Source organism: Micromys minutus (genome assembly GCF_963924665.1).
Source record: "Micromys minutus genome assembly, chromosome: 5".
NCBI lineage: Eukaryota > Metazoa > Chordata > Mammalia > Rodentia > Muridae > Micromys > Micromys minutus.
Window position 1 is genome coordinate 51,928,405 of NC_137974.1, and position 18,103 is coordinate 51,946,507.

At 40.3% G+C, this 18,103-nt stretch overlaps 1 protein-coding gene across 1 annotated transcript in view; it reads left to right on the plus strand.

Moving 5' to 3' along the window:
* Window positions 1-395: 395 nt before the first annotated feature.
* The window catches only part of EFHB (EF-hand domain family member B), a gene marked incomplete at both ends in the record, with an annotated part of 62,006 nt that continues 44,298 nt past the window's right edge, over window positions 396-18,103 (plus strand). Inside the window, 4 exons of the mRNA XM_080917176.1 lie at window positions 396-1,217; window positions 14,098-14,160; window positions 15,012-15,155; window positions 16,989-17,169. Of these exons, the coding sequence (XP_080773302.1) occupies window positions 396-1,217; window positions 14,098-14,160; window positions 15,012-15,155; window positions 16,989-17,169 (1,210 nt within the window). The remainder of the gene's footprint in view (window positions 1,218-14,097; window positions 14,161-15,011; window positions 15,156-16,988; window positions 17,170-18,103) is intronic.

Sequence of the window (18,103 nt, forward strand, 5' to 3'; positions counted from 1 at the left end):
GGAAGCAAAAGAAAACTTGGCAAACATCAGGTTTAGTATCCACCTGAATGTGTGAGAAGTTGGGGATTATGGGTGAACACAGACTGGTACTGGGGAGATGACTCAGCAGTTGAAAGCTTTACCAGGGTCTGCAACTTTTGTAATATCTGCACACACACACACACTCACACACACTCACACACACACAGAAAGGGAGCGGCGAAACAAAATCCAGGATTCTGGGAAAGTAAAGGAGTGAAACCTTCAGAGCGACTGTGAAAGAGAGATGGGTGGGGCGGGTTACTGGAAAGAATTGCTCGCCAAGCCCCGCCCCTAGTCTGTTTCCCAGGTAACGGGGTAAACAGACTCCATCTACTCTCCTAGGCAGGAAGCAGGCTGCAGGGAGTACCGGGAGTATGTGTTCATTTGTGAGAGTGGGGTCCCCCAGACGTCTGCAAGCTTCAGATTCTCCATTAGGGATGAGTTCCCAGAGGACGAGAGAACCTGAATTCTCGAAACTTGGATTCACTCAAGAACAAAAGGACGATATAAGAGACAGGATACTTAGGGGATCAAAATCTCCCACGGAGCTGGGATTCGAATTGAGACTAGAACAAGATCGAAGATGGAGGGAGAGGATGGCATCATCAGAAACAAAATCGCCACCTTGTCATGCTCTTGGTGTAGGAATAGAAAGACATACTATTTCTGGGACGCCCACCCAGGGCTTTGCCTTGCAGGGATCAAAAGCTCTGGGTATGTTACCAGGAAGAGTGGGGTCAGAAAACAAGGGACTCCCACCTTGCCTTCCCTACGGAGGGACACTTCACCCTCCTTTGGGCACAGTACATGCGAGTCCACAGGCCGCAGGGAGCACAAGGAGGCCTCTAGCTTGTGGTTCTGCCGGGACAGATGCTGTAGCGGAAAAACAGCCTGTTGTAGATTTGGAACCGAGAGAAGAACTGGAAAAAGAGCCCACATGTGTCATGGTGAACCCCTACCCAGAGACGCCTCCTAAGGAGGTAGACATTGGGTTGCCACAAACCCAGGAATCAGATGAAGGCAAGAATACAGAGCTTCTAATAGGTTTAGTAAGAGAACCTTCTGAGTGTCCATTTGCCCAACAACCAGAAGAGAAAAAGGAGCCTGCCAGCACCGAACCTGGAGTGGAGCCTCCAGGGAACATCAGACCCATATATTCAGGGAAATTCTTTGATCGGGTGCCTTGCTGGCCAAGTGTAAGTTCATGCTATCGTGTGTGTTTGTTTTTGTTTCTCCTAGGGTTTCTCCTTGAATTCATGGGTAGTCATGTCTTTACTGAGATGATGTGAGGCTGGTTTGTGTTTGTGGAGACAAATAGCAAAGTTTTGTGAGGATTCTGTCTTAGTTAGGGTTGCTGTTATCATAGTGAAATGCCATGACCAAAGGGAAGTTGAAGAGGAAAGGACTTATTCAGCTTATATTTCCACATCACAGTTCCTCATCAAAGGAAGTCAGGACAGGAACTTAGAGGCAGGAGCTGATGTAGGCCATGGACAGGTTTTGCTTATTGGCTTGCTCTTTATGGCTTGCTCAGCCTGCTTTCTTATAGAACCCAGGACCATTGGTGCAGGGATGTCACCATGTGTAATCTGGAACGTCCCCCATAAATCACTAATTAAGAAAATGTCCTACAGGGTTGCCTACAGCTTGATCTTGTGGTAGTATTTTCTCAATTGAGGTTCCCTCCCCTTTAATGATTCTGGCTGTGTCAAATTGACATAAAACTAGTCAGTACATAGTAGCCTTCATTAAAAATGCAATTATTATTATCAAGAATGTAATTATATTGTTGTTGTTTTGTTGTTTGAAACAGGGTTTCTCTGGGTAGCCCTGGCTCTCCTGGACAACCCAGAGATTCACCTACCTCTTCTCCCAGAGCGCTGGGATTAAAGGCATGTGCCACCACTGCCCAGCACCAGATTTTAACCCCTTTGCTACTGGACTCTGCAGAAATTCCTTAGATGCCTTCTGATTCCCTGCTTTTCATCCTAGGTGTTAGCTTGCTGCTGCTTACACACCCGTGGTTTTTTTGTGGTTTCTCCTTCTCCACCTTTGACTTTTGTTTTCTCTCCATTTCCTCAACCCTCTAACACACTGACATTATCAAGATTTCTAACGTTCATATGGTGAGGGGGGAGAGACTTTCATCTTAGGTTCGTTATTCACTTGGTATTGTCTGTCTTTCAGCAAACTCTCTTAGTCATCACTGTGTGAGTCCAGGGCAACATGAGATGGAAAGTGTATGTCTTTTGTCCTGTAGCTTTAGGCTCAATCAAGTGATGGTGACAGACAATGAAATCAATACAGGTGTAAAAAAGGAAGATTAAAAATGTTTTTTCCATCATAGAAATACATTATTTAATCACGAATCTAGTAGAGATGTTTTACAAACAGCATAGGCAAAAAGCTTAAGGGAAGAAAGTATCAGAGCTGGGTGTGGTTGGTTGGTTGGGTGGGTAAGACAGATTGCCATGAATCCCATGCCAGTTTGGGCTATAAGGTGAGACCCTGTTCAGAAACCAAAGCCAAAACCAACCGAACCAAAAAATAAAAGAAAGGTGTCAATCTACAAATCAGTTGAAAACTGGTTGCTTAGCATGCAACAAAGTTTTGCATTCTAGCCCTCTGTCTTGGTTAGGGTTTTATTGCTGTGCACAAACACCATGACCAAGGCAACTCTTATAAGGACAACATTTAATTGGGGCTAGTTTACAGATTCAGAAGTTCAGTCTATTGTTATCAAGGTGAGATCATGGTAGGTGTGGTGTAAGAGGAGCTGAGAGTTCTCCATCTATATCCAAAGGCAGAAAGCAGAAGATTTACTTCCAGGCAGCTAAGTCAAGGATCTTACAGCCCGCACCCTCAGTGACACATTTCCTTGAATAAGGCCACACCTAACTCCAGTAAAGCCATACCTCCAAAAGTGCCTCTCCCTTGGCCAAGCAAATTCAAAGCACCACAGTTCTGCTGCTTACACTCTTCAATAATCTTTGGGTACAGTAAATAAGACACAGGATAACCGAGCTGTTCCTGCTTCATTGTTTTTGAGACAGGGTGTTGTGTTATGGAACCCAGGTTGCCCTCATACTTGTTTCACCCCAAAGGAGAAATTGCTCTGTTGAGGTTCAGGAGTCACCCCACAAACCACATAAAAACTCATCTCAGACACACACAGATGGTTTGTTGAACACAAACCTAAGACTGATCGATCAGGGCTGTAGCTCAGAATTTGGGGTCTAAGGCTACAACCTCAAACATTTTTCTGTGTCAGCTTATAAAGGCTAAAACCACAAAACCCACACTGAGCTCATATGCAGGCGCTGAAAGTGCTACCTGGTGGTCAGCCCTGACTCAAGCCATTTTAGACACAACACTTCATATTAACCTTTAATTTGATGGGTTCTGCATGAAGCTTATAATTGTGGAATTCCTTAAGATTAACAGACCTCATAACATAGAGAGCATAACATGTGGTCAACATAACCCTGGACTGAGTCAAGTTATTTTTCTGCATCAATGACTATTACATATTATATATTACATATTACAGCAGTAAGATGAAATAGCTGGAAGGCATGGAGCAAAATGACTACCATTACAATAGGGAGGGCTGACCTCAACAACTTCGTTTCTTTTTTTCTTTCATTTCTATTGAATATTCTCTGTATTTACATTTCAAATGTTATACCCTTCCCTCCACTACCCTCCCTCCTCACCCTCAACTTGCTTTCATGAAGGTGCTCCCTCTCCCAGTCACCCTCTCTACCTCAGTGCTTGGCTGGTTGCTGATGTTCTTTCCATGAGGATGCAAATATTTCAGCTATTTCAGTCCTTTCTCTAGTTCTTTCATTGGGGTCCCCGGTGTTCAGTCTGATGGTTAGCTGCAAGCATCCTCATCTCTATCTATATGACTCTGGCAGAGCCTCTCAGGAGGAATCCATATCTGGTTCCTGTTAGTAAACACTTGGCATCAGCAATAGTGCTTGGGTTTGGTGACTGCATATGGGGTGGTTCTCCAGGTGAGGCAGTCTCTAGATCTTTTCTTCAATTCCTGCTCCTCTATTTGACCTTGTATTTCCTCCTCTGAGTGCTTTGTTCTCCCTTCTAAGAAGGACTAAGGCATCCATATTCTGATCTTTTTTTCTTTTTGAGCTTCATAAGTTCTGTGGATGGTTTCTTGGGTATTCCAAACTTTTTGGGCTAGTATCTGCTTATAAGTGAGAACATACCATGAGTGGTCTTTTGTGACTGGGTTATCTCACTCAGGATGATATAGTTTCAAGTTCCATCCATTTGCCTAGGAATTTCATAAACTGGTTGTTTTTAATAGCTGAGTAGTACTCCATTGTGTATATGTACCACAATTTCTGTATGCATTCTACTGTTGAAGGACATCTAGGGTTCTTTCCAGCTTTTAGCTATTATAAATAAGGCTGCTATAAACATGGTTGAGCATGTGTCCTTGTTAGATATTGGAGCTACTTTTGGGTATATGCCCAGTTTACAACCCCACCAACAGTGGAGAAGTGGTCATCTTTCTCTACTTCCTAGCCAGCATTTGCTGTCACCTGAGTTTTTGGTCTTAGCATTTCTGACTTGTATGAGGTGGAATCTCAGGGTTGTTTTGATTTGCATTTCTTTAGGTGATTCTCAGCCATTTGAAATTCCTCAGTTGGCAATTCTTTTTAAGTAGGACTATTTAATTCTCTGTAGTCTAACTACTTGAGTTCTCTCTATATATTGGATACTAGCCCTCTATTTGATGTAGGATTGGTAAAGATCTTATCCCAATCTGTTGGTTGCTGCTTTGTCCTTTTGACAGTGTCCTTGGCCTTACAGAAACTTTGCAGTTTCATGAGGTCCCATTTCTTGATTCTTAATCTTAGAGCATAAGCCATTGGTGTTCTGTTCAGGAAAATTTCCCCTGGGCCTATGTGTTCTAAGCTCTTCTCCACTTTCTTTTCTATTAGTTTCAGTGTACTTGATTTTATGTGAAGGTCTTTAATCCACTTGGACTTGAGCTTTGTAGAAGGAGATGGGAAAGGATCAATTTGCATTCTTCTGCATGCTGACTGCCAGTTGAGCCAGCACCATTTGTTGAAGAGGTTGTCCTTTTTCCATTTAATGTTTTTAGCTCCTTTGTCCACGGTCAAGTGACCATATGTGTGTGGGTTCATTTCTGGGTCTTAGATTCTATTCCATTGATCTACTTTCCTACCTCTGTACCAATACCAGGCAGTTTTTAATCACAATTAATTTGTAATACAGCTTGAGGTCAGGGATGGTGATTTCTCCGGAAGTTTTTTTTATTGTTGGGAATGGTTTTTGAGATCTTAGTTTTTTTATTATTCTAAATGAATTTGCAAATTGCCTTTTCTAATTCTATGAAGAATTGATTTGCATTGAATCTGTAGATTGCATTAGGCAAGATGGCCATTTTTACTATGTTGATCCTTCCAACCCATGAGCAAGGGAGATCTTTCCATCTTCTGAGGTCTTCTTCAATTTCCTTCTTCAGAGACTTGAAGTTCCTGTACAGATCCTTCACTTACTTGGTTAGGGTCATCCCAAGGTATTTTATATTCTTTGTGACTATTGTGAGGAGTGTCGATTCTCCAATTTCTCTCTCAGGTTGGTTGTTCTTTGAGTAGAGAAGGCTACCAATTTGTTCAAGTTAATTTTATATCCAGCCACTTTGCTGAAGGTTTTTATCAGCTGTAGAAGTTCTCTAGTGGAATTTTTGGGGTCACTTAAGTATACTATCATATCATCTAAAAATAGTGATATTTTGACTTCTTCCTTTCCAATTTGTATCCCTTTGAGCTCTTTTTGTTGTCTTATTGCTCTGGCTAGTACTTCCAGTACTATACTGAATAGGTAGGGATACAGTAGACAGCCTTGTCTAGTCCTGATTTTAATGGGATTGCTTCAAGTTTCTCACCATTTAATTTGATGTTGGCTACTGGTTTACTATTTGTTGCTTTATTATATTTAAGTATAAGTCTTGAAATCATACCTTTCCAAGATTTTTAACATGAAAGGATGTTGAATTTTGTCAAATACTTTCTCAACATCTAGGGAGATAATCACATGATTTTTTTCTTTGAGTTTGTTTATATAGTGAATGACATTGATGGATTTTTGTATATGAAACCATCCTTGCATCCCTGGGATGAAGCCTACTTGATTATGGTGAATGATTGTTTTGATGTGTTCTTGGGTTTGGTTTTCAAGAACTTTATTCAATATTTTTGCATCAATGTTCATGAGGGAAATTGTTCTAACATTTTCTTTCTTTGTAGGATCATTGTGTGGTTTAGGAATAAGTATAATTGTGGCTTCAAAGAATGAGTTGGGTAATATTCTCTCTGTTTCTATTTTGTAAAATAGTTTGAAGAATATTGGTATTAGGTCTTCTATGAAGGTTTGATAGAATTCTGCACTAATCCCATCAGGTCCTGGACTTTTTTTTTTTTTTGGTTGGGATATTTTTGATGACTGTTTCTATTTCTTTAGGGGTTATGGGTTGTTTAGATGGTTTATCTGATCCTGTTTTAACTTTGGTTCCTTGTATCTGTCTAGAAAATTGTCCATTTCCTCTAGATTTTCTAGTTTTGTTGAGTATAGGCTTTTGTAGTAGGATCTGATGATTTCCTGAATTTCCTCAGTTTCTGTTGTCATGTGTTCCCTTGCATTTCTAATTTTGTCAATTTGAATACTCCTTCTGCACCCTCTGGTTATTCTTGCTAAGGGTTTATCAATCTTGTTGATTTTCTTGAAGAACCAGCTCTCAGTTTTGTTGATTCTTTGTATAGTTCTTTTTGTTTGATTTGTTTGATTTCAGCTCTTCGTTTGGTTATTTCCTGGCTTCTACTCCTCTTGGGTGTATTTGCTTCTTTTTGTTCTAGAGCTTTCAGTTGTGCTGTCAAGTTTTAGTGTATTCTCTCTCCAGTTTCTTTTTGGAAGCACTGAGCGTTATGAGTTTTCCTCTTAGCCCAGCTTTCATTGTATTCCATAGTTTGGGTATGCTGTGCCTTCATTTTTGTTAAATTCTAAAAAGTCTTTAATTTTATTCTTTATTTCTTTTTTGATCAAGCTATCATTGAGTAGAACATTGTTTAGCTCCATGTGTATGTAGACTTTTTGTTGTTTTTGTTATTATGGAAGACCAGTCTTAGTCCATGGTGATCTGATAGAATGCATGGGATTATTTCAATCTTCTTGTATCTGTTGAGGCTTATTTTGTGACCGACTATATGGTCAATTTTGGAGAAGGTGCCATGAGGTGCTGAGAAGAACGCATATTCTTTTGTTTTATGATGAAATATTTGATAGATGTCTATTAGATCTATTTGTTTCATAATTTCTGTTAGTTTTACTGTGCTCTGTTCCGTTTCTGTATCCATGATCTGTCCATTGATAAGAGTGGGGTGTTGAAGTCTCCTACTATTATTGTGTGTGGCATAATATATGCTTTAAGCTTTAGTAGAGTTTCTTTTATGAATGTGGGTGCTCTTGAATTTGAGAATAGATATTCAGGATTGAGAGTTCCTCTTGATAGATTTTATTCTTTGATGAGTAAAAAGTGTCCTTCCTTCCTTGTGTTCTCTGGATGACTTCTGGTTGAAAATATATTTTATTCGAAATTAGGATGGCTACTTCAGCTTGTTTCTTGGGACCATTTGCTTGGATTTTTTTCCCCCAACTTTTTACTCGGAGGTAGTGCCTGTCTTTGTTGTTGAGATGAGTTTCCTGTATGAAACAAAATGCTGGATCCTGTTTATGTACCCAGTCTGATAGTCTATGTCTTTTTACTGGAGAATTGAGTCCGTTGATGCTAAGGGATATTAAGGAGTAGTGATTGTTGTTTTCTTCAGTTTTTGTTGTTAGAGGTAGAGTTATGTTTGTGTGCTTTTCTTTTTTGGTGTTTGTTGCAAGAGGATTAGTTTCCTGATTTTCCTATTGGGAAGTTTCCCTCTTTGTGGTAGAGTTTTTCATCTATTCTCTTTTGTAGGGCTGGATTTATGGACAGATATTGTCTAAATTTTTTTTGTCCTGGAATATTTTGGTTTCTCCATCTATGGTAATTGAGAGTTTTGCTGGATATAGTAACCTGGGCTGGAGTTTGTTTTCCCTTAGGGTGTGTATGATGTCAGTCCAGGATCTTTTAGCTTTCATAGTCTCTGGTGAAAAGTCTGGTGTAATTCTGATTGGTCTGTTTTTATATGTTGCCTGTCCTTTTTCTCTTACTGCTTTTAGTATTCTTTCTTTGTTTTGAGCATTTTTTTTTTTTGTTTTGACTATTATGTGTCAGGAAGAATTTCTTTTCTGGTCCAGCGTATTTTGGGTTCTGCAGGCTTCTTGTATGTTCATGGTCATCTCTTTTTTTGGGTTAGGGAAGTTTTCTTCTATAATTTTGTTGAAGATATTAACTGAGCCTTTCAGTTTGGAGTCTTTGATCTCTTCTACACCTATTATCCTTAGATTTGGTCTTCTCATTGTGTTCTGGATTTCCTGGATGTTTTGGGTTAGTCTTTTTGATTTTTTGCATTTTTCTATGACTGTTGTGTTAATTATTTCTATGGTATCTTCTGCTCCTGAGGGTCTCTCTTCCATCTCTTGTATCCTGTTGGTGATGTTAGAAAGTATGACTCCCGTTGTCTTTCTTAGGTTTTCCAACTTCAGGATTGTCTCCTTTTGTGATTTCTTCATTGTTTCTATTTCTGTTTTCAGCTCCTTCACCTGGTTGTTTGTGCTTTCCTTTAGCTCTTTAAGTGGTTTTTGTGTTTCCTCTTTAAGGGATTCAACTTGTTTTCGTGTATTCTCCTGGCTTTCCTGTACTTCTTTAACTGTGTTATTTACATGCTTTTCAAATATCTCCATCATCATGAAGTATTATTTTAAGTCTAAATCTTGTTTTTCTAGTTAAATGGGATCTCCACTATCTGCAGTGGTGGGAGAACTGGGTTCTGATATTGCCAGGTTGTCTTGGTTTCAGTTTCTTAGAGTCTTGTGCTTGTTTTTTGCCATCTTGTTATAGGTGATGCTAGGTGACCTTGTTGTCTCTCACTAGACCTTGTCTCTCCTGTGGATCTGTGGACTGTGGTCTCCAGAGGGAGATTGTTCCTGGGTGTTTGTCTCTCTGGGTAGGCTGTGAGTTCCAATGGCAGAGCCCAGTCCTGATGCAGAAGGGCTGTGTCTGGCCTTGGGCTGGAAGTGTGTGCTCCCAGGCAGTACTGCTGCCTGTGCCTTGAGAGCTCTGGGTGGCCTCTCCCACAATAGACAGTGGGCAGAAGAAGTTGACTCACCCTGCCACTTAGGATGGAGAGCCCTCCTCCAGCTCTTTCAACCACCCATTGACCTGTGGGCAGGCCGCTGGTTCTGATGAAACTCACTTTGTTCTTTTGTCTATGTATTTCAGGCTGGCCTTGAACTCACCATTCTTTTGTACAACGGTCCTTGGACCTCAGCTCAAGATAAAACTAGGACTGTCCAGTGAAGGGATGATTTTTTAAAAATTTTCAAGACAAAATTTTCTGTGTAGCCTTTCCTGTTCTGGATCAGGATGGCCTTGAACTCAAAAATTTGTTTGCCTTTGCCTCCTGAGTTCTGTGACTAAAGGTGTGTGCTACCACCACTCAATTCAGAAAGGACTTTTATTGTTGTTTATGTTTATGTTTCATAAGTCTTTCATATGATCTTGAACTCCCAATCTTCCTGCTTCAGCCTCAAATCTCTTTTACTTCAGTGATCTTTAGGTATTCTGAGTAGAACTCCTATGCTGAAATTCAAAGATAAAATGCTACTAAGGAGCTTATATGGATCCTGTAGAATTTTGTTTGGGTGCCCTGGAATTTTGTTCTCCTTGGTTCTGCATTTATGCTTTTGAACTCTCTTGAACCTTTCTGCTTTCTGGTCTGTCAGCAAATTACCCCAGCTACTGCTTCTCCTCTTGGGTGTGCCTGTTTTTATTTCTAGACTAGTTCTGCTGTTAATGGCTTCTGATCTGGCCTCAAACACATATGTATCCTGGCCCTTGGCTTCTGTGCTGGATGGTTTTATACCAATCTGACACAAGCTACAATTATCTGAAAGGAGAGAACCTCCATTAAAAGTATGCCTTCAGAAGATCCAGCTGTAAGGCATTTTCTTAATTAGTGATTGATAGGAATGGGCTCAGCCCATGGCCTCTCCTTTTAGCTTCTGCCTCCATGTTCCTGCCCTGTTTGAGTTCCTGTCCTGATTCCTTGGTTGATGTTCAGCAGTAAGGAAGTATAAGCAGAAACAAACTCTTTTCTTTCCAACTTGCTTTTCGGTCATGTGTTTTAGTGAAGTTACAAAAACCCTAGCAAAGACAGTTTCCCAAGTGCATAGTTCTAAAATGTCACCTTCTGCTACCTTCCACTCTTCCTGCCACACACTTTCCCTTCCTTTCTTTCTCTACTTTTCTTTTGCTTTTCAATATTTTTTTGAAGCAGAGTTTCATTCTACACTGAAGTGAAGGCTAGCCTGGAACTTGCCTGAAGCTCACAGTGATGTTCCTGTTTCAGTCTTTCTAGTTGTCAAGATTCTAGTCATGATCTATCATGTAAGCATCTCCCTCTCTCCCTCCCTCCCTCCTTCTCTCTCTCTCTTTCTCTCTCTCTTACCCTTGCCCTCCCTATCTTCCTCTCTCTTTAGCTTATGATAGCTTCAAATTGGTGAGCTTTCTGCCTTAGCTTCTTTGAAAGGAACAAGGAGAGTGTCAAGGAGACAGTGACTAGTCAGGTGATGTCTTAGGGTTTCATAGCTGTGAAGAAACACCATGACAAAGGCAACTCATTTAAAAAATTTTTAATTGAGACTGGCTTACAGTTTCAGGCTCAGTCCATTATCATCAAGGTGGAAAGCTTGGCAGTGTGCAGGCAGACATGTTGCTGGAAGAACCTCAAGTTCCACATGTTGATCAGAAGGCAGCCAGGAGGAGACTCTCTTTCTACACTGGGCAGAGCTTGAACATAGAAAACCTCAAAAGCCCATCCAGTGACATACTTCCTTCAACAAGGTCACGCCTATTCCAGGAACTCCACACCTACTCCAACAAGGTTATATCTACTCCCAAAAGGCCACGCCTCCTAGTAGTGTCATTCCCCGTGGGCCAAGCATTAAAACACATGCATCTCTGGGGGCCAAACCTATTCAAACCTCTGCAGGTAGAGTGGCTCTTGCCTGTAATCCCAGATTTCAGGAGGCCAAGGCAGGAGGATTGTCACAAATTCAGGCTATCCTGGATATAGAATGAGAAATTGTCTCAAAAAAAAAAAAAAAAAAAAAAAAAAAAAAACAACAACAAAAAACAAAACAAAATAAAACAAAAAAAGCGAAGCAAAGCAATGAGTAGCAAGCAGTGTTTGAACATGGCTACTAAAGCCAAGAGAGAGTGGAGGTCTGCACCTCCAGTGATTTTCCCACAAATTTTCATGCTATACAAAGTTATTTTAACATTCAAAATGGTCTTTTTGTTTTAACAAACAAACACTTCACTATAAATGCAAAGTGATTTTGTTTGGTTTAAAATCGGAACCTCTGAATTAGTACAGAGGCAAGCTTTTATACTGCTATTTTCAGTTTATGAACTGTAGAAATAGACATTAAGCTATCAGAAGAAAGATTAACAAGAAACTGGCACATCATCATTTATAGGCATAGGGCGTCACAGAAAGTAAGGGAACCTCAAAAAAAAATTGCTACACTCAGGGGCCTATTAGTACTTCAGTAAAAGAGAGGGTGAGCAGCTGGCGGCAAACGGCACACGCCTCTGAACCCCAACTATTGAGAAACCTGAGATGACAGGTTGGGCATTACAGAGATGGGAGAAGATGGAGGGGAGAGGATGGAAGGGGCAGTGAGGAAGGAGGAAATGACAGAAGGAAAGAAGGAGAGTAGGGAGGGACAGAGAAGTAGTTCAAGGAATGATAGATTATAAAGGCTCAAAAAGGAAATATTTAAGAATAAATAATGCAAGGCACAGGCTATTATGGCAGAGATTGTGTGTACTTTATTAACCTTGACATAGCCAAGAGGAGTGGTTCTTAACCTTCCTAATGCTATGACCCTTTAATACAGTTCCTCATGTTATGGTGACCCCCCCAACCATAAAATTATTTTCATTGCTATTTCATTACCGTAATTTTGCTGTTATGAACCATAATGTAAATATCTGATATGTAACCTCTGGGAAATAGTCATATGGCCCCCAAAGGAGTTGTGATAAGCTGGGAACCACTGGCCTAGATTCACCATAGAAAGGAGTCTCAGGTGAAAAATTGCCCAGATTATCTTGACCTGTAGTACTTGTAGACATGTTTGTTAGAGGGATTGTCTTGATTGTCAATTGATAGAGAAGGGCCCAGCCCACTGTAGGTGGCACCATTCCCCAGGCAGGTGAACCTGGCCTGCATAAGAACGCTAAGCATGAGTGAGTGTGCCATTAAGCAGTATGCTTCCATGGTTTCTTTGTGCTGTCTTAACTGTGAGTTCCTTCATCAGAGGGGGTGTGTAAAATAGCAGGTCGTTCTGACTGAGTTTCTGCTCCAACTTCCCTTGGTGGTACATTGTCAACTACAAGTGTAAACCAAATAAAAGCGTTCCTCCCCTGTATTGGTTCTGTGCAGTGTTTTATCACAGCAATAAAATGAAACCAGAAGTGTGTTTTTTCAGGATCATCTGAATGGACTGTCCTCAGGTGCTGGGAGTTGCTCTTGCTGGGTTGTGGGACACTTCACATGAGCAAGTCAAAATCCTACTTTTAAGCAGAGCAAGGATAAGGAAAGGGACTAGAACTGTGTCTTTTGGTTCTTGTTAACTTCAGCTCAAAATTCCATTGTATGTTTTATGTGATTCATTTTGATTCTTAGAGGTTATTATTTTTTTTTTTTATAGACAAGGTCTTATGAATCTCAAGATAGTCGTTGCTTTTCTATGTAGATGATATTCTTCGGCCTTTACCTCCCAAGTGCTGGTATTGCAGGTTGCTCCACCATGCTTGGTTTGTGCAGTGCTGGTAGTCAAACCCAGGACTTCATGTTTAACTGTCTACCAACTGAGCTATGCCTCTAAGTCCCTGTTCCTTTTATTTGTTTTGGACAGGATTTTGTAATTTTAACTCTTGCTGGCCTTGAACTCTTGGGAATCCCCGTCTCAGACTCTGGAGTCTGGGACTATAGAAATGTTCCATCATGCTTAGTTCCCAGATATTTCAATTTTTAAAAGAGTAATGAGCACATTATAAAAATACCAGCCACCTTGAAATAGATAAAGGGGAAAGATGTATGTGTTGTATTTCTGGTAGTACATTCTTACTAGCTTTACTTTGAGCAAAGGAAGGACAGATAAAATCCCAGGTTACAAATAAGTGGGCAAAGCCAAGTACTATTTGAATCATTTTCTCTAGGGACTGGGCTACAAGCAATATGCTAGTAAGTATAAAAGTATTTTCTGGGTTTCGGTGAGAGTTTGTTCAAGTCTAGAGACTGATGCTGGGAAGTGTGATTTAGGGACTGGCCTGGACTACATAAGATGATGTATCTTAAAAAAAAAAAACAAATTTGTTCGAAACACAGATATATTTCATACATTTGGAAATGAAATAGTTAGCCAGTGAAAAAACGTTAAGATTGTGTTCAATCATGTTAATGCTTGTAATCCTAACACCAAGGTGGCAGAGGCCGGAGAATTGTCATAAAGCCTGTTGACTTTGCACACACCTGTAATGTCTGCACTAGGGAGGGGGCAGGCAAGGATTAGGAGTTCAAGGCCAAGGCCATCCTGTAATACAAAGCCAGTTCCAGACCTAAACAAACACAGTGTTTCAAACAGGTAAGCACTTCATATTGTCACCGAGTTACTGGATGCATTGTTGCTACTTCTTTGTTTACTATCTATCCAATTGTTCCTTTATTTTATTTTAGTAGCATTTGAGATTCAGGTCAAGTTTGAAATACCTTCCATTCTTTAACAACGCTCTCTCTTCACCCTGAAATGATCAATTTTTTTTTTTTTTTTTTTTTTGTTTTTTTTTGTTTTGTTTTCTCTAAGGCCGGAAAAGTTAAGCCAGTTGGATACAGAGTTGCAAACTGTTTGACTGAAAAGCTTCCCAGGGTGAGCACTTCCCAGCCTTTTCTGTTGGTAGGATGAGCGTGAGACTAGGAGACTGGACTCGGCTTTCCTCATGAAAGGTGCACAGACATGATGTAGTCAGTTCTGAACCTTTACTAGATTTTTGTGATGTCTATTGGTTTTGTCAAAGAAAATTAAAATATACATTTCTTTTAGTTTACCAAAAATCCTAGGATTCAATGTATTTCAGTAGGAATTATGGGTTGTTTGTAACCTGGATCCTGGCGGTGGCGGGGAGGGATGTCTGTTTGACTATGCGCCACATGTGTGTATGCATCCATGGAGACTAGAAAAGGGCACGGACTCTGGAGCTAGAGTGATAGGGGTTATGTGTGAGCCACCTGATGTGGGTGCAGAGAACCTAGAGAACCCCGCTTAAGATGCCTTGAAAAACAGCAAGTGCTCACATAACTACTTAGCCTTTTCCAGTCCCAAAAATTATAATCTTGAAGATGTTTTAAAATTAATTTTGGTGTTCTGTGTATGAGTGCTTTACCTGTATTTATGACTGTACACTAGGTGCATACCTGATACTCATAGAGGTCAGAATCGACCCTAAGATTCCCCTAGAACTGGACTTATAGAGTTGTGAGCCAACATGTGGGGGCTGGGACCGAACCTGGGTTCTCTTGCCAGAGCAACAAGTTCTCTTAACTCACTGAGCCATCTCTTTAGCCCCTCAAACTATAATATTTAAAGTATCTTATTTCTGTCAGTAAACATGTTTCAGAGGGGGGGTCCCAGTTTTTGGATGAAGTCTCAGTGCCTCGGAAGCTGAGCTGATACTGAAACTCATGCTTCACGCTTCTCTTTTCTTGTCTCCCTTTTCTCAGCTTATGACTCCCCCAGAGGCAAAAAAGTTTTTCAACTTCAGATATCCACCTCCTGGAGCAGAAAGAGTCTTCTATGGCAGAGCAAACGATCCCCAGATCGCAGCTTATTTGACACATGGGATACGGTCTAAACTTTCAATGCCGGTAAACCTTCCTTTTGCTTCCTCTATTGATATTGCTTTTCCAAGTTAGAAAGTTGCACAAATAAAGGTGTAAGTAAAATTCATAATTCCTGTGGCTATTCTCTTTCCTTATTCTGGCTTCTAAAAACACTAGTCTTGGGCAATGGGTTGAATTTTCAAGCCACAGTAACCAAGAATGGAGACGGAAGCAGCAGTTCCAAGCCCAGTCCTTACTGTTCCTCAGGTGGTACGAGACTGTGGCATCCCATTTCCACAGTATAGACAAAGGTCGTCAGACCTTATCAGCCATTAAGAGAGAGGCCTGCTCCTCTTCCCTCGAGACCCTCCAGAGAGCATTTGCATATCTTGGGTGGATCACAAAGCATTTGATGCTGACTGCCTGGATACAATTGTTGTGTAACTGCTTATTTAACTACCTACCTATTTTTCCTTCTATATTTGTCATCTGCCTTTTATTTATTTAAGTTTATTGGTGGGGCTAAAGCTGGAACTCAAGGTATTATATATGCTGGGTAAACTCTAGGATTGAACCCCATCACCAACCCTCTATCTTTTTTTGTTTAAAAACCTTTTCCCACATTGTGTGTGTGTGTGTGTGTGTGTGTGTGTGTGTGTGTGTGTGTATACAAGCGCTATATGTGTAGGTATGCATGTAGGGATGCAGAGGACAACTTTGTAGACTTTATTTTCTCCTTTTACATGGGTTCTAGGGATCAAAGTTACATTGGCAGGCTCTCTGGGCAAGTAAGTATCTTTTCTTGCTGATCTATGTCTCAGATCTTCTTTTGTTTATTTTCTGTTTTGTTTTTGAGACAATGTACCATGCCCAGTATCTCTCTCTCTCTTGTCTTTCTATTCCTATTTCCCTACTTTTTGTTTCCTGTTGTTTTTGTTTTTTGGCTATCTGTTTGAGGCAGGGGTTTTTCTACATAGACATGGCTAACCTGGAACTTGCTTTGTAGACCAGCTGGCTTTGAACTCAGATCCACCTGCCTCTATCTCCAAAGTTTTGGCATTAAAGGTATGTGCTACCATGCCCATTGCTTTCTAAAATTTTTATCTTTCATTATTTAAAAATTTTATCCTGTAATCCAAGTTGGCCTCAATTCTTATGCCTCCACTACTTAAAAGTTATTCCAGTCCTGTGTCATCAAGCCAAACTGGGTTGCATATGCTTGAGAAAGTTGGTGGAAATGATTTGTGTTCTGTGGATGTCATACCTGCTGATTTGAATCAACAACCTGGAAACCTCTTTCATAAGCTGTTTAGCACCATTGTAGAAACGTTTCATTTATCTGTCTCTCTCTCTCTCTCTCTCTCTCTCTTTCTCTGTGTGTATGTATGTATGTATGTACCTACGTACGTATGTACCTACCTACCTACCTACCTACCTACCTACCTACCTTCTTATCTATCTACTTACTTAATAGTGGGAACAGAACCCGTGGTCTTGTACCTGATAGGCAAGTGCTCTTTTGCTGAGCTATATCTCTAGGCCTTTTAAATTTAATTTAATTTAATTTTATTTTATTTCTGGCTTTTTGGCTTGAACTTACAGTCTCATGAGCACTCCACTACTGAACCATATGTTCATCTGGTCTTGTACTCTCTCTGTAGTCTATACCTGCCTGGTGCATGGTATCCTGGTGCTTCAGTTCCCCCAGGAGCTAGGACACAGTTCTACATCTGCTTTGTTAAATTTTTCATTATTAATTTCTATGGTTCATTGGAAGATGAGCAAAACCAATGATGATGGGTAAATATCACTTTAATTATATTTTTTTCTCATTAGAATTTTAGTTTTCTTACATGGACATTCTATAATTTTTTTTAGGTGAGCTCATTGATAAACCCACAGCCCATTACCACATTTCAACAGAAAATGAAAGAGAAAAAAGAATCTATATATTTTAGCCATCAACGAGCACCACTGGGAAAATCTCATGATCAAACACCAGGATTGCCTAAAGGAATAGATATAATCAACACAACATTAGGGACACCGACCATCAGAGGTAGTAAAAAGAGGGGGCCGGAGGAGGTGGGGACATATATCTTATTAAATTGGCTTAAATATGCCATTGGTATATTTTCTGTTGGTGGTATGAAGGATTGTTAATGGTAAAAGATGAACATAGTTTTCACACTTGGTCTGTGTTCTGCTTGAGCCATTCTCTCCTTCTAGCCAGTCCTGATTACAGTGGACATCATTTCCTCTCTGTCCCCTAACTACAGTCTCAGTTTTGCTGTTTTTTTTTTTTTTTCTTTTTTTTGCTTTTAGTTTTCTGCTTCTATTTGAACCTATACTTGTTTTGTTTTCTACTTAGTTTGTATCTTGACTTGGTACCTGGAGAGTGACACACAGAGAAAGAAATGACTGAAGTCCTCATGTAAGAGTAAAAGGATGGCATCATAGTGGTCATAGAGGGATCTCTCTCTTCCTTTCTTATATTCCTTCCTTCCTCCCTATTTCCCTTCCTTCCTATCATTTGTTTCTTTCTTTTAGATTACTTACTTTCTTCTTCTTCTTTTTTACTGCAGCACTTTTATTTTCTTTACACAATGACATGTTGCTGGGGCCTAATGTTCTCACTGAACAGCAGAAAACCAAAATTTGTCATTTCTTATAGAATCGAGTACAAAAAAAAAACCTTACATAAATTAAAAGGATAGATACATTGATAGGTGCCGATACAAACCTTCCCAACTTAAGGCAAGTAACAACCCATGACGGTCAGGAGGGAAAAAAACCAGAATGGAAACTGGGTCCTAAGTCTTGGACTTCCCCACCCTTTTAGACTGGTAAGAAGTGGTGACTGGCTCAGGAACCCCTGTCAGCCTCGGGACATCCTGGAAGTCCTGGAAGTCTGCTGTCCGTTAACACCCTGTACTGATCACAGTGCGGTGCTCACAGAGATCCACCAGGCTGGGGACTTCTCTTCCACAGTG